Source organism: Chelonia mydas, chromosome 4, assembly GCF_015237465.2.
Source record: "Chelonia mydas isolate rCheMyd1 chromosome 4, rCheMyd1.pri.v2, whole genome shotgun sequence".
Taxonomy (NCBI): Eukaryota; Metazoa; Chordata; order Testudines; family Cheloniidae; genus Chelonia; species Chelonia mydas.
In genome coordinates this window covers 24678218-24695416 of record NC_057852.1, presented here as the reverse complement: position 1 = coordinate 24695416, position 17199 = coordinate 24678218, and the positions used below count along the sequence as shown (strand labels likewise).

At 39.8% G+C, this 17199-nt stretch overlaps 1 protein-coding gene across 1 annotated transcript in view; it reads right to left on the bottom strand.

The window, feature by feature from the left end:
• Positions 1–17199, bottom strand: part of GRID2 (glutamate ionotropic receptor delta type subunit 2) — a 1000276-nt gene that overhangs the window by 415498 nt on the left and 567579 nt on the right. Inside the window, exon 4 of the mRNA XM_037896872.2 lies at positions 16559–16764. Within this exon, the coding sequence (XP_037752800.1) occupies positions 16559–16764 (206 nt within the window). The remainder of the gene's footprint in view (positions 1–16558; positions 16765–17199) is intronic.

Genomic DNA, 17199 nt, shown 5'->3' with positions numbered 1-17199 from the left:
GATTTTCAGTTCTATCCACTCTTTTCAAGGCAATAATAGGAACCAGGTGAATATAATCAATAAATGAAAGGGACGAACTTTGGCCAGTATTCAATCTTCCATTCTAAATGAGGAATTCACTCACTTCAGAAATACACACCTCTTGATGCTTGGAAACTGGGACAATACCATATTTATATGTTCGCTATTTTTTTCTGCATTTGTACCATGCTATATTTTTATAAGGGCATACTGTCTATGTTATATGTAGTTAACATTCCTTTTCTCTTTGAACTTATGTAAGGGCCTGATGCAAAGGCCACTGAACTCTCATTGATTTCAATGGGCTTCGGATCAGGCTCTAATAGAGCTCTACTAGTCTCAATCTAACCATTTTTAGAGTAAGGTTACCATTTAGAGAATGTAAAAATGTTTCAGAGGAGTTAGATGAAACAGTAAACAAAGACAAATATCATGTACAAGTCAATGCCTGGTTTTAAATCAGATCAGAATTGAAAAGCTAAAAATTAAATTATATATTTCAAGGATTGAAGAGGGCCACAGGAGAAACAAATGTGAATATCACAACCTCATCCCTATGCAAAGCAGCAACACCACAGCGGTTTGATACATGTTATAACTATAAAGTGGATTTAGAAATTTCATCTGACTTATTATGAACAAAGTCCTGTTCTTGAGCCAGCTGTGTATCCAATAACCCATCTCCCCTAATAGCCAAAAGTTCAGCTCAGTACAGTATTTATTTATGAAAAATGTATCTAGCTGTGAAAGCTGGAAGGGCTCTCGGGATGCATTAGCTCTCTTTGTTCATACGTATCCAGGCAATTCGAACATGAACTCTGTTTTAAGGAGATCACACAAAAAAAGCTTTCATTCCTTAGAGCATCTGCAAAAGCCAACTATGTTATTTTTGAAAGTCTATGTTTAAATTAGAGCTTGTGGGAAGCTGCTCTCATCATTGGCTTGATTGAAACTGGAGAAAACTTGAATCATCCACTTATGTCTCCTTTTTTTCCCCTCCCCTCCTTCACAGCCTGTTCAATGCTAAAATGTCCTATAATATATGTATTAACCTCCGAGATTTTTTCTCTCTATAATCCTATGAGTAATGTCAAGTCACATGACTAAAATCTGTGCGCTACTGCCAGAGATTGAGGCAAGTGGGCAAATATTGTGCAAAACAGAGAAGAAAATACTTCATATCATGAGCCCTGGTTTCCACCTGCCTACTAAGATGGTGAAGGGGAGATCCTGTCTTCTCTCTCGTGGACCACCCATCCTTGGTTCCCCAAAATGGAAGGGAGTATAGGTTTGTCAACCCTCCAGGATTGTCCTGGAGTCTCCAGGAATTAAATATTGATCTTTAATTAAAAATTCTGTCATGATGAAATCTCCAGGAATTCACCCCACAGTTGGCAGTCCTGAGGGAGCACCTTTCCCCAAGGTTACCTTGTTCATTTCCTATCAGGGTAATGTGAAACCAATTGAAAAAAATAAATGCAGTGCCTTAATTTCACCTCTCTTGGACTTGTCTACATCTGGCTCTCCAGATGAACTAAACCATGTCTTCTAACGGTACAGTCTCATCATCCAAATCAACCACAAAAATTCAAACAAAACAAACGTTGTCCCCAGTTTACTTCTGGGGTCACAGGTTCTCCACAATCTGTCTGGGGTAATATCCTAAGAATTTCCCTTTCCTCTAGGTTTCCTTGTCCAGCTATTGACTCCCTCTGAGGCTGACTCCTGAACCCTTTTCTAATGAGACAAAAAGTTCCTGCTCTTTTTTACTGCTATGAGCAATAAGAACAGGTATATAGCTTGACTCTCTTTCCCAGCTTGCCTTACCTAGGTCTCAGCTGTCCTGATAACAAGTCCCAGCATGTTTTAGTATTGGGCAGAAGGCTGGGGGAACACCGCAGGTTTAGTTATGGAAACTGCCTTAAATTTAACATTATTTGACATTTCTGCTGACAGGGTTCCTAAGAAGCAAATGTCCAGAAAGGGAAACATTCTCCAAATTAATCAAGGAAATATCCGCTGACTCAGAGGACAATAAAAAGTAGTAACCCCCTCCCCCAAAAGACAACAAAAAAAACCCTGAGTTAAAAATCTATTTGTATATTTCATTGTGTTATACTGTCCTCAGCTTTGGCAGTTGTTACGGGAGCACCCTGAGGTCAGAGGCCTGACTTGGAGGACTTCTATCAAGGGTGGAACCACACCATCCAATCAGTCTAGGATCTCTGGGTGGCAACCTGCCTGTTTACCAGCCATATTAACACCACAGCTCAACTGCAATTGGCAATGGTAAGCCCTTTTCCGACAGGGACCTGTGAGCAGCAAGCTAATTAAAGTGAACCAAAACCAGCTTCTTCAAAACCATATGCATGCTACCCGTTACCTAAACCATAATCTTTTATCACAAGGTTTTGTAAATTCTCTTCAGCTCAGTTACCTCCCTCTCTGGACTGGGAAAAGAAGACTGCCCTGTTACATTCCCTCCATGTTTCAGTCTCGCTCCACCCTGGGCAGCTGCTGACACCCTACTCAAGTCCCGCTTCATCCTTAAACAGCGTATCAAAGGTTTTAGCTTCCTCTGTCACCCTCGGTTTAGGTTGGGAAAAGTACACCTTGCCAAACCAGCTGGAGCTAAGCAGGGGTTATTCCCCAGTCAATAGCTTTCCCCACTGTTTCTTCAAGGATCTTTGGCATTCTCTGGACTGTACCCTATCTTTGCCATTGTTCTGTTTCCTGTTGGTTTCCCAATTCCAATCTTCTTTGATGCAACTCTATTCAGCCAGGCAGGATAATGTCACACAGGAAAACTGAAATGCATATGATATCTGTAAAATGTACAGGTATTTCCACCATTCTGCAAAGAAATATGCTTCTATTTCTCTCAGAGCCTATCCATGGGTCAGATTAACTGCACTGGGTGCAAGGGGTTGAAATTTAAAATCCCTTCTATCGGAAAGGACATTCACGGTCTTCACAGCATCCCCAGAAAGAGAGGATCTCAGAGTGGTAAAGGTTCAGTACATCTCCTGACAGGTCTAGCAATGTACCCTCAGCCTAGCATCACTTGCTCTTGGGGCTATGCAGGCCAGCTCCAGGCCAGCAGGGTGCGGTTTGCAAGTGGTTACAACATTGCATCCCCAATCTATGTAGACTATCTGTTACTAGGGGCCCAAACTGGGTTCTCCTGGAAATATTTTGTCATGAGCAATAATTAGCTGAGACAGGACTATGAGTTCAAATAGTTTTGTGCTATTTCACTCACAAGCTGGTCAACAGCTGCTTGCCTCTTGACTGGCTATTCATTTGTGGAGACAAAGTCAATGGGCTCTCCATGGAGGTAGAGGGCTCTGCCTGGGTGGATCTTGGTCCAGGATCAAGTCCTTAACCTGGACTTGACACGGAAACCCAATAGGTAATTTGTGTTTGCAAAACTTATATGGCACTTTTTGCAAACTGAAGCAAAAAAAAAAAAAGGGGGGGGGGAGGCAGTTTTTGCTCTTGTTTATGGAAACTCTAGCATGAGTCACAACCATACCTTAATTTTCTATTTGAGTCCACAGTCTACAGAACAGAAGACAAACTATTCATAATCATTTACAAATGAACCAAACACTATAAAATCCTAATTAGGGAAGGGTAATATTAAGAGAGCGGTGAGGAACAAATATTGTCAGGTCCCAAAGTTATTTGCTACCTTACGGAGACCACAAAGCCAGTACTCTCTGGTAAGTACTGCCCAACAGAATCCTTTCTCTTTTAATAAACTTCAAAAATGTCTTCTCTGATTATAAAACACGCACAGCATTCCACAAAAGGAAGCTGAATCATGAGTTTCCATTGTTGCAGAACACTCAAAGCAATTGGTTTTAATGCTGCACTGAACATTTTTACTAATGTTCTATTGAACCAAATCTATTTGCAGATAATTCTCCAACTAGGCCATGAAAATATAATTATTTAAATTTATGCAAGCCACCTCCATATTTCCATAGTTTATTGAAATAAATAAATTACTTGAAAATACTGTATCAGAGTAAACCCCCTACCTTGTTTATTATCTTACTTCCTGTATCACAAAGAGTGTAAAGGAGCATATTTTGCTCTTATTGATCAGGAGAAAACACAGGAATAGTTTGTGAAGAGACATTTAATAAGCAAGTTTCAATATACCTCGAGTAAGGGCATAGATTTCTATCTCCAGTTTAGGACAAAGTAATAACATGGTCTTGCTTCTCAGTGCCATTCAGTACTATTTTAAAAATAAAGGAACGGATGCTTACTGTTTTTCCTTATTTCATTCTAACAGAGGGATAGGATTAATTGGATATTACAGTTCCGAGTCAACTAAATGCACTTCAGTGTTAAAAAGCATTCAACACTAATTTTTCATGGTGATGAGGAATTTTGTCAGGGTTGGAAGCCATCTAGGAAGACTCCTACACGAGCTACCACGTGACATACTTCCTGCCACTGCTGAGCAGCAGACATTACAATTGTGATAGTACACAGGTAATCTGGCGTAGGAAGAAGAATCTTTGCCTGGGTAGAGGAGACTGTTTTGGCAAGTCTTATCTCCATTTAATATTAATCAACCCCCGTTGTCAGTGATTTTCATTCTTTTGTAAAAAGACATCACCTCCTAGAGGCTCCAATCAAAAGTCCTGGCCTGATCATGCTAGGCACTATGTAACAGCCCTTTATGCCCACTGGCAGCACATTTAAGACACAAGAAACTTTAGGATGTTGTAAATTATACCAAGGAATGGACTGGCCCAAGAGGAGGGGAGACATGTCCCCTTCCTGAGTTCTGTCATATGCTTTTCTGACACAGCTGCATATCAGGATCACCATAAAAAAAAATCATACTAATGCAGAAGACCTGTGCAAGGCCTTCTGCCCCACTTTACCCCTTGAAGAAGGTGTGAAGTGAGATAGAAAGCATATTGTGGGCCTTTTGTGCTGTGCTATATTTCACTCACAGAGAGTTCCAAATGTTATTTCCTCTTCACAGCAGATGCTAACATTGCACAACAATTCAGCAGGAGGATGGATTGCACTATAATTCAGGCTCTCCCTGTGACCACACGAAATATGAAGATTTATTAACTGAATCTCTGCTCTCCTCTTGGCCCTTTCCCATACATGCAGAAATTGAAACAGGAGAAAGATGGTGTACTTTAGGCCATGATGATGGAGTCTCTATAGCTTAATCCTGTGCAAATCCCTTTTGTGTTGCTTGTATTTTAGCACAGAAGCTCTCTCCCATTCGCTCTCTCCTGCCTAAGAGCAAAAATCCCCAACATCTAACCTTTAACCTGTGGCAAGAGACTGTGCGTACAAAATCTATTCCCACACCATTCCAGGAATCAAGCCACAACAGGCACACTCTACTAGGGGAAAAGCAAATGCAACTTTCATATCTGAAGATCCCCTATCAGCTGAATGGCCTGTAGTCAGTCTGCACTATCTTACGGGTCAAGAATCTGGACTGAAATATAAATCCATGAACCATAATTTTTTTTCTTTTTCTTCTTAAAAAAATAGATGGGGAAGTATTTGCCAAAGGAGTACCACTACTTCATTTAAAGCAAGAGGTTTCAGCATGTTCAGAATCTTGACCAGGAAAGGGATTTGGAAGTTATTGAAGAAAGATCCTTTAAGTCTTCAGTAAAATTTACAGCTATTGTGAAGACAATGGAGAAAAGACCGGCCTTCAGTGCTAGTGACATACAACAGATGAAGAAAAAGATCCAGTTTGTTATTAACAACAATAATTTACAACAGGCCATGTGGTACTGGTTTAGTCCTACTCAAAAAGATACAGTGCTAGAGAAGGACAACACTGCTTTTTAAAGGAGCACAACGTGGAAAAATCTCTCAAACTGAAAATAGTGAGCAAAATCAACCCTGAAAAACAGATCATCAAAGAGATTGAGAGAAAAATGGGAGGGGCAAGAAAAGATGCACTGATGACACAATATTTCATTTTACCCTCGGAAAATTAATTGCCACAGCTAAAATTTAATACAAAGTTATTAACACTTAAGGAAATTACAATGTAATAACAAAGACAAAATATGGCAAGGAAAAGGGATATAACAATGTGAAGTGGGTTGTAACAGGTAAGCATTCAGGGTAAAATTTTCAAGTTGCCTAACTGATTTAGGAGCTTAAGTCCAATTTTCAAAAGCAATTTAGGTGTTTTTGAAAATGGACCCTCGGTGAACTGCACCAGAATCTGGGAAATCTCCTCACCCCATCCTTCGCTTTAGTACTTGTGACTCAGAGGCTCATTGGTGGCTCACTACTCTGTCAGTAACTCTTGTCAGGCCTGACGTATTCAACCAAAAGTATTTACCAAACCACAGTTAAGTAAAAGGTAAACAAAGCCATCAAACTAGCAAGTTAGGGAGACAACCACTTAAATATCTCAACAGGGGAGGAGACTACAAAGATTAACATGGCATCAGCTCCCTCCTGGATGCTGCAAACTGAGCCCTTCAGAAGGCTTCCTAACTTTGAAAACAAAGAAAAAACTTTGGGGATATAAGCAGAGAAAGAAAGACATTTTGACATCCTTCACCAGAGGAGACAAAGCAACTGAGTACTTTGAGCTCTGTGAAGGGTCTGGGCTAAAATCCTGGTCAGCCATGCTGGAAGAAATACTGGTGAGAAAAACTTATTTGCACAGAGGACTCTAAGTTTAAGTTAGATTCAAGTCTCAGAAGCATATTCTTACTTTTGATTGCCTGTAACCATTTCTATCTTTATTTCTTATATTTGATATAACTTAAACCTATGTCCTTTTATTAATAAACTTACTTTACTTCGATGGTAAACCAACTCAGTGCTTTGAAAGAGAGGGTTTGTTAACCCCCATTAAGGGAATAAGCTGCTGTGAACGGTTTCTTTCAAGGGGTAGCAAACTTGACAAGGTTTTGTGGGTGCTACAGGGAGAGGGGCTGAGCAATGCAGATAGGCCTCTCTGTTATTTGCGAGGCAAGGTTAGGATTGGCACAGTCTTGAAGAGTTAGTTGGCAAGGCAGATCAGGAATCTGACACACAGCATAGCAGCAGCAAAGCTCTCACTTGCTGAGGCTGAGAGGGGTAACACAGTGGCTCACAGTTCTGGGAAACCCAGCAGTCTGTCGCCGCACTTTTCATGACCCCTCCAGTGCATTTCTGCTTCTAAATCAATTGACTAGCAGAAACTGTTCTACTACTAGAGAGGTCTCGCAGTCTTCACCAACGTTTAATCCAAGTGACACAAGGAGGTGCATGTACATGCTTATTCTGTCCTAATACAGATACGGATGCACACATATCCCCTTGGCATAGAATAATATTACTGTTTACCCAGTACATTTCATCTGCAGATATCAAAGCACTTCACAAAAGGCGAAAGGTGAGCAAGCAGTGTTACATTCTTTTACAAATGGGAAGAACAACAATACAGAGCAGTTAAGTAACTTGCTCAAAGTCACATAGCAGATTGTTGGCAGAGCTGGGAATAGAACCCAGGTCTCCCAAGTCAGTTTGGTGTCATGTTTAGTAGACCACGCTACTGACAAAATAGCTCAATACATACTGGTCCAGGTGGACTTTCCACCTCTAACTGCTCGGAACTTATTTAATATTGGAGTTCCGTTACATTCTAGACTGAATAAATCAATGGGCCCAATCCTTCTCCCACTGAAGCCAGCGGTGGTTTTGCCACTGGGACCAGGCCCATCATTTTCTGTCTGTATTAACCTCTTTTCAGTTAAATTCAGTTTTGCCCGTGTGTTTATTTTTGAATCAGTGCTGATGCCCAAAGATAACAGTTAGAAACAGAGAGGGGAAAGATATTTCCTTTATGGAATTACACATCCAAACATCACAATGATGTCCCACGGGACGTGTGTGAAATGCAATACACACCGCACATAGAATCAAATGAAAGAAGGCTGAGCTTCTGTGAACTCTGAACCAGTAAAAGGATGGGTGAACCCGGTGTAGATAAAGTCAATCTGTTTCTGCTGTGACTTTGAAAATAGGCATTTTAAAGAAATAAATTTTCGTGCAGATCTCTAGAGTAAATCCTTTTCTGTTCTTTCTACAGTTCACAACTAAATGATTTTAGGCTTACTGCATGGTCAGAGCTGAAGCTGAAACCTGTTACAATCATTTGGTCATATGTCACTGCATGAAAAACAAGTTGCTTTGGTAATTATTCAAATGTTTAGTTAAACACACTCGCACTGTTGCCAAGAACAGAGGACCCTATTAAAAGCTGAACCCTCCCCACCTTCATCAGGGTAATTTAACAAAGGATATGAATATTTATTACCCTAATTATAGGGAATATTGCAAAAAAACATGGTCAAGGTATGTGGCATGATGGCATAAACCATTCTTTAATTGTACCCACATTCATTTCTCATATAAACAGATGGAATCCATAAGTTAGAGAGAATTATTAGCCTTTTCTCTATCTTTACTCCATTTCACCTGCATATTTTAAAAGTATATTATGAAGTTAATATTAAACAATTATTCATTTATGAAGGTTGCAGAATAGCTCATTTGACAACTTTCACCCAATGCTACCAGTTTCTCGGGATCAACGTGTATCGTCACGGGAAGGCAGAACTACAAGACATTTTAATTTGACAGGTTCAAGAGGTGAAATGTAAAAAGCAAAAATCATGCACAGTTGATACTAGAAATGCCTAACACAGTTATATATGATTTTCATTTCCCTGCCTTGATGGCCAACGTGAACAAATAAAATGGCTTATACAGAGGTGAATACAATGGGAATTTACAGGCATTGCTCTTACAAGCAGAGCCGAGTCTGTTTTTTCACAGCAGCGCTCACATTTGGTAACTGAAATCAGCAATTAGCTTTGCACAACATATGTTTTATATGTGTTCTAATGCATTACAAAATGACAGAACTTACAAATATATTGCTATTCACTGTGCTGAGCTTGGTGATTTGGGAAGTCACAGTAGCAGCAGTAGTCTCAAGCACCAGCCACTTCAACCATAGATAGAGTCTCAGCTCTCAGAAGAGGGTGCTAGAAAAATGATCTGCAGTCCGAGAGTGCCTCTAAAGACTCCAGCCAGGGAGACTGGCTGTACTCTGCTCAGAATCAGCAGGATTAAAGCAGATTGGGGCCCACCTTACTCGGCACGAACACAATGATAAAATGGGATAAAATGCAACGTGGGTTTACCAAAAGTATATCATGCCAGACTAAGCTCATATCTTTCTTTCATAAGATAACGGATTTCTTAGATAAGGGAATGCAGCAGATCTAACTTATCTGGACTTCAGTAAAGTATTTGACACAGTGTGCTAATGAAATCTGCTGCTCATACAAACTTGAGAGGCATTGACAATATAAAGGAAGATTACAATATTATATAGAAAGAATTGGCAGACCTATTGGATGGGACAAAATGTAATGCTACATATTGCACTTGGAGGTTAACGAGAATTCTTCCACAAGCTGGGAGCTCTTCACTTGGAACTAACAGAGGACAAGAGAGACTCAAGTATATTAGTCAATCACAGGATAACTATGAGTCATCTATGTAATGCAGCCTTAAAAAAAAAAAAGCAATCTTAAGTTGTATGAGGAGAGATATTTACAGTACAGATAGAGCAGTATTAATGCCATCCCACAGGGCATTGGCAATACTATTATACACCAAAATGCACGAAAGATGGATTCAAACCAGAACAGGTGCAGAGAAAAGGTACAACAACGATGAAGGGAATAGAGGGCCTATAATATGAAAGGAGACTTACGGAGTTTGGCTTGTTCAGCCAAGCAAAATAAAGGCTGAGAAGGGACACCTTAAATGACTGCTTCTTGGAGCAGCTAGTCCTGGAACCCACAAGAAGAGAAGCAATTCTTGATTTCGTCCTAAGTGAAGGGCAGGATCATATATGCGAATATAGCTGGACCGCTTGGTAATAGTGACCATAATATAATTAAATTTAACATCCCTGTGGCAGGGAAAACTCCACAATGGCCCAACACAGTATCATTTAATTTCAGAAAGGGGAACTACACAAAAATGAGGAGGTTAGTGAAACAGACATTAAAAGGTACAGTACCAAAAGTAAAACCCCTGCAAGCTGCATGGAAACTTTTTAAAGACACCATAACAGAGGCTCAACTTAAATGTATACCCCAATTTAAAAAACATAGGAAGAGAACCATCATGGTTAAACAACAAAGTAAAAGAATCAGTGAGAGGCAAAAAGGCATCCTTTAAAACGTGGAAGATAAATCCTAATGAGGAAAATAGAAAAGAGCATAAACTCTGGCAAATGAAGTGTAAAAATATAATTAGAAAGACCAAAAAAGAATTTGAAGAACAGTTAGCCAAAGACTCCAAAAGTAATAGCAATTTTTTTTTAAATACATCAGAAGCAGAAAGCCTGCTAAACAACCAGTGGGGCCACTGACGATCGAGATGCTAAAGGAGCACTCAAAGACGAAAAGGCCATTGTGGAGAAACTAAATGAATTTTTTGCATTGGTCTTCATTGTTGAGGATGTGAGGGAGATTCCCAAACCTGAGCCATTCTTTGTGGGTGACAGATCTGAGGAACTGTCCCAAATTAATGAATCGTTAGAGGAGGTTTTGGAACAAATTGATAAACTAAACAGTAATACGTCTCCAGGACCTGATGGTATTTACCCAAGAGTTCTGAAGGAACTCAGATGTGAAATTGCAGGATTACTAACTGTCATCTGTAACCTATCATTTAAATCAGCTTCTGTACCAAATGACTGGAGGATAGCTAATGTGATGCCCATTTTTAAAAAGGGCTCCAGAGGTGACCCTGGCAACTACAGGCCAGTAAGCCTCACTTCAGTACTGGGCAAATTGGTTGAAACTATTGTAAAGAACAAAATTGTCAAACACATAGATGAACATAATTTGTTGGGAAATAGTCAACATGTTTTTTGTAAAGGGAAATCATGCCTCACCAATCTACTAGAATTCTTTGAGGGGGTCACCAAGCATGCGGACAAAGGAGATCCAGTGGATAAAGTGTATTTAGATTTTCAGAAAGCCTTTGACAAGGTCCCTCATCAAAGCAAAATAAGCAGTCATGGGAGAAGAGGGAAGGTTCTCTCATGGATTGGTAACTGGTTAAAAGATAGGAAACAAAGGGTAGAAATAAATGATCAGTTTTCAGAATGGAGAGAGGTAAATAGTGGTGTTCCCCGGGGAGCTGTACTGGGCCCAGTCCTGTTTAACATATTCATAAACAATCTGGAAAAAGGGGTAAACAGTGAGGTGGCAAAATTTGCAGATGATACAAAACAACTCAAGATAGTGAAGTCCCAGGCAGACTCCGAAGAGCTACAAAAGGTTCTCACAAAACTGGGTGACTGGGCAACAAATGGCAGATGAAATTTCATGTTGATAAATGCGAAGTAATGCACATTGGAAAAAACAATCCTAACTATACATATACAATGATGGGGTCTAAATTAGCTGTTACCACTCAAGGAAGATCTTGGAGTCTTTGTGGATAGTTCTCTCAAGTCATCCACTCAAGGTGCAGCGGCAGTGAAAAAAGCGAACAGAATGTTGGGAATCATCAAGAAAGGGATAGATAATAAGACAGAAAATATCACATTGCCTCTATATAAATCCATGGTACGCCCACACCTTGAATACTGCGTGCAGATGTGGTCAACCTATCTCAAAAAAGATATATTGGAATTGGAAAAGGTTCAGAAAAGGGCAACAAAAATTATTAGGGTTATAGAACAGCTTCCATATGAGGAGAGATTAATAAGATTGGGACTTTTCAGCTTGGAAATGAGGTGACTAAGGGGTGATATGACAGAGGTCTACAAAATCATGAATGGTACAGAGAAAGTAAATAAGGAAGTGTTATTTACTCCTCCTCATAATACAAGAGCAAGGGGCCACCAAATGAAATTAATAGGTAGCATGTTTAAAACAAACACAAGAAAGTATTTTTTCACGAAATGGACTGTCAACATCTGGAACTCCTTGCCAGAGTATGTTGTGAAGGCCAATACTATAACGGCGTTCAAAAGGGAGCTAGATAGATTCATGGAAGATAGGTCCATCAATGGCTATTAGCTAGGATGGTCAGGAATGGTGTCCCTAGCCTCTGTTTGCCAGAAGCTGGGATTGGATCACTTGATGATAACCTGTCTGTTCATTCCCTTTGGGACACCTGACATTGGCCACTGTCAGAGGACAGGGTACTGGGCTTGATGGACGTTTGGTCTGACCTGGTATGGCCATTCTTATGTTCTTATGATATGATAGCTCTCTATAAATACATTGGGGCGTAACACGTGGGAGTGCCATGCGCTATTTAAGCTAAAGGGCAATGCTGGCAAAACAAATGGGTATAAATTGGCCATGAATAATTTTAGATTGGAAATTAGAAGAAAGTTTCTAACCACCAGAGCAGTGAAGTTCTGCAACACCCTTCCAATGGAGAATAGTGGGGGCACGTTCATGAATGTGACTATATGACGGGGTTGTGTGCAATAGCAGGGAACTGGACTAAATATCCCAGGATATTTCCCTTTCAGGTCCCTTTCAGTTTTGTGTTCCTATGTTCTTCCTGTGTGCTTAAGAGCATGGTAAGTTTCAGGCTAGAGATAGCTCTACCAGGGCTGCGCTTGAGAACCTGAGTAAAACAACTGCGCATGTTATGACTGAGGCCGCATTTCCTAGGACACAGTATCTGGGGGCTCAGTACCACAAGTTGCTGATCATTCTAGTCACCATCCTGAAAAGCACTTAAGCACATGTTTAACATTAAGCATTTGAGTAATTCCACTGAAGTCATGAGATTATTCATATGTTTACAGTTAAGCACCTGATTAAGTGCTCTGCATGATTGGGGCCAGTAAACTCAGTTTATTGCAGAATTGAGCCCTAAATAAAAACCTAATGCTTTAAATTAGTAGTTTACAACAAAATATGTAATTTTTTGGGGGTGCAGAGAAGGTAGAATCCAGTATTTTATCTGGTGTAGAAACTGAAGAGACAGGAGTTTTCTCATGTTTTAGAGACAATGTGATATAGTGGACAGAGCATGCATCCAGAAACTATCGAGTTCTCATACTGGCTTTATTGCTGACACACATTCTTAAAGCCTGACCCCCACACCCTTCTCCTTTTCCCACTGCCAAAACCCTGGATCACACTGTTGTTCTTTCGTGCATGGTTTAATGGGTCCTTATCCTATCCAGCCTCCCTGACATCCCCTCTCCAATCTAACATTCACCAGTTAAAGTCATCTTCATCATCCACTCCTCCAACTGCACTACCCGCCTCCCCTAGTCCCTCCATAGGCTCCTTATGTCCCCGCACAAATTCCTTATTCTACCTGAAAACCAGTGAGCAGTTTCACCAGCCAGGAAATGGAAATGAAACTCCAAGCCTTCATCTTTTTTAAGACCCCTTACCTCAGGGCTTGTTTATTATCTGCCAGTCACAAATACAAAATGCAATTCAGCTAGAAAACACCAGGCAATAACTCTCCAGAGGATTCCTCCCCCACCTTTTTAGACAATCAGGATACAAATAGTCACTCCTTTCCCTCAGCTCCCTTTGACCCAATTTCCCCTTCCTTTACACTCTGCCCAGATCAGTCATGTAACCAACAGGAACCTGTTAACGCTTTTAAGCTGCAGCACCTTTACCTTGTAACAAAAACTTTTTTAAAGCTTTGCCATGCTCTGCCCCTACATTCTATTTCTCTCTCTGTCCAGTGATTCCTCATATGAAACTCTACATTCCATCCACTTCTCACCTCACTGTTCCCTTTGTTCCTTTTCCCACACATTATTCCCAATCCCCAAAATGGGGTGACCAGATAGCAACAGTGAAAAATCAGGACCAAGGTGTGTGTATTAAGGGTCCTATAGAAGAAAAAGCCCCTAATGTTGGGACAGCCCTGATAAAATCAGGACATCTGGTCACCCTACCCCAAAAGGACATCAAGGATGATTGGGGCCCCTAGTTGTCACTTTGTCTTTCAAAATGGAAACAATGCTCCATTATCACTCTCTGAGAGGGTCGATGCGTGGATTAGCCAGCTGGTATCTGTACAACACTTCCAAGATATAAAGTTTGCTACCTAATTTTTAGGGATAATAAGCTATTTTCAAGATGGGAGAAAGGCATTTAAACCTCAAACCCCCTCTTCTTTCTGAACATTCTCTAAGTAGTGACCTCATCATTGCAAACTCCATGGATACAAAAGCTAGACAGAAAGCACGGATCAGCAAAGACATAACTAAAAGCATTGCTGTTTTCAAGAAACAAAAATATCAAAAGGTTAAAGCAAAGATAAACTCTACCTCAAGGAATCTCTAATTTGCAGACTGCCAATTTATACTATTGTGTGAGACTATTTATTCTGGAAAAGGTGGTATTTGCACTGCAATCAAAGTCATGCTTGTTACAGTTGTGGCATGTCCTCAGCTCAGCCATGAGAACATTAAATACTTTTGTTAAGTTAAGAAGCCCAGATGAACCAGCAGCTGCATGTCATGGGCAGGCAAGCCATAAAGGCTTAGGGCTTGTCTACACAGAGAGTTGTTCTTGATTAACTCCACATGTGGACAGTCTTAATAAGAGTATTTTCTTCCTGTTTAACTTAACCCAAGTGGTTAACCCAAGCTGAACAGGAACAAGGCATTCTTACTTTGGAATAAAAGTGGGTCTGTCTACAGGGGGACACTTAGGAAAATTAATCCAAATTAACTAAAGGTGCCAACAAACATTATTAGTTGAACTGCATTAAACCCTTGTGTAGAAACACCGATTCATAATTCAAGTGGCCTTAATTCAATTTACCTTAATGCATCTGGACGTATTCAAGCATAAAGTTACTCATGAACAACTCTCTGTGTAGACAAGCCCTTAAGGCTTGACTACACTTAAAATACTACAGCATCACAACTACAACTGCACTGCTGTAGCACTTCATTGTAGATACTACGTATGCCAATGGGCGGAGTTCTCTCATTGACGTAGGTAACCACTTCTGCAGGAGGCGGTAGCCAGATCAACCGAAGAATTCTTCCATGTAGTGCTGTCTACATGGGGACTTAGGTCAGCTTAACTACGACTCTCAGGGGTGGGCGTAGTTAAAGAAACTACTTGTCTAGCATAGACCAGGCCTTTTGCTGGAATAGCTTATTCCATTCCTTCCTGCTACCCTTTTCCCAACCCAATGAGCAAACAATGCTGCCTACAAACAGATCCAGCATGAAAGATTACTGTTAAATGTAAGAAAATGGTATATTTCTGTGTGATGGACGAACAACATGTTTATTTTGAGCCACATGTTGATGGTAAAGGGAAGAATATATCTATGTCATGCACTTCTGAAGCATGGAGCTGTCCACTCATGCCATTAATAAAACAGGGTGGGATTTTCAAAAGTATCGAGATGACTTAGGAGCACAATTTCCATTGAAAGCTAATAGGACTTGTCCTCCTAAATCACTTCGACTCTTGAAAATCCCACCCATGTTAATTGTCATTAAGAAGTCTCCAGTTTCACAAATGCCAACAATTGCAAAGTTGTGTAACACCAATAGTATGCCATACATTCTGAATGTCCGGAACTATTTCATGACAATTCTACCATCTCTAACATATCCATAATTTGTTTTAAAAATTAAAAACAATTTTTCTCTTACTTTCCTGTGTCCCCCACCACAAAAATAACAACAACAAAAACCAAAACCCTATCTTATAAAGAAAAGGGAAGATCATTAAAAGACAAAACAAACCTGCTCCACCCCAAAACACAAAACACCTATCCCACCAATATGGCAGTCAGCTACTTCAAACACAAAACCCCTTTAATTAGTTAAGTTTGATGCTGTAATCCAATTTTTGCTTAAATATATCAATACTACTGTATTTTAGCTCTTTAAATTCTTCATGGATATATTATCCTTTTAACTTAAACCTATGATCCCAATTTCCGATCTTATAACCTCTAACGGGTCATTATTAAACTTAATTTTATAAAAACCCAGCAAGTTTCAGTGCATCAATCAGATAAACACACCCATACCCAAAATATATGTAATTAAATAAAAATATCACTACTTTCAGCAGTAAAGTGGATGCTAAGGAATAAATGAGATGAGCAGGGAATTAGCAGTACAACAGACATGAATGTTAATAAGAGTTCTAAAGATAATTCTCTTGTATTTTTTGTAATATATTGCTCATAAGGGGCACAGGTATACTTTCCTTTGGATGCACTCATATGAACCATAAAACCATCATTAACAAGTGTTTTATGTTGTTGGTTCTTTCTGAGAGAGAATCAAGCATACATATTACAGTATTTATTTTTACAAGAAGTCACATAAAGTGCATCTATGTACTGTATTTTATAAGATGTCAGGTAAAATTAATCATTTCACCAACATTTTAAAATTTCAGTAAACAAAGTTGGGGGCATAGAGGGTCAGAGAAAATTAACACTGCTGATCACTTACCTCTGTAATGAAGGACTTGGCTGTCGATGCATTCATTACAAGAATGGCCCGTCTCAGTGTGTCCCGGTAGCGGTTCAGTTCTTCTATTCGCATGGTGGCAAAGAGTCCTGTGATCATTTTATTGATGTTATTCTCTACCTTCTGCAGTGCTACATCCATTCCCTGCTGAGATACTTTGTCCAAAAATTCTTGTATTCCACGGATATCTAGGAACATCAAAAGCCCATCAAAATGCTAATTTGTCTATAGAACAGAGACCAAAACACTGTTCTGCTTATCTTGAAAAGGTATTCTACCCAGTGTTGGGTAGATCCCTGAAGGCCATCCTAACTTAATACTCATTTGAACTTGTCCTGAGCTATGCTCATGGTATGTCCTAAAGTGATAAAATGTGGGAAGAATTTTATGTATGGGTTAGTGTTCAAAATAATCACTTAAAAACTGTACTTAATTATGTTCAGTTGATTTCCTCACTCAATCACCATATTGTTTCCAATTCTAATTAACACTGTACATCTCCGAGAACAGTTTCATACTAAATGACACATGCAGAGAAGTGGAGGCTAAGTTATCAGACTGCAACATACAGTGCTTTTCTTTGTTTCTCCTCTTGGAGACTGGAAATAATCTTATCACCATAA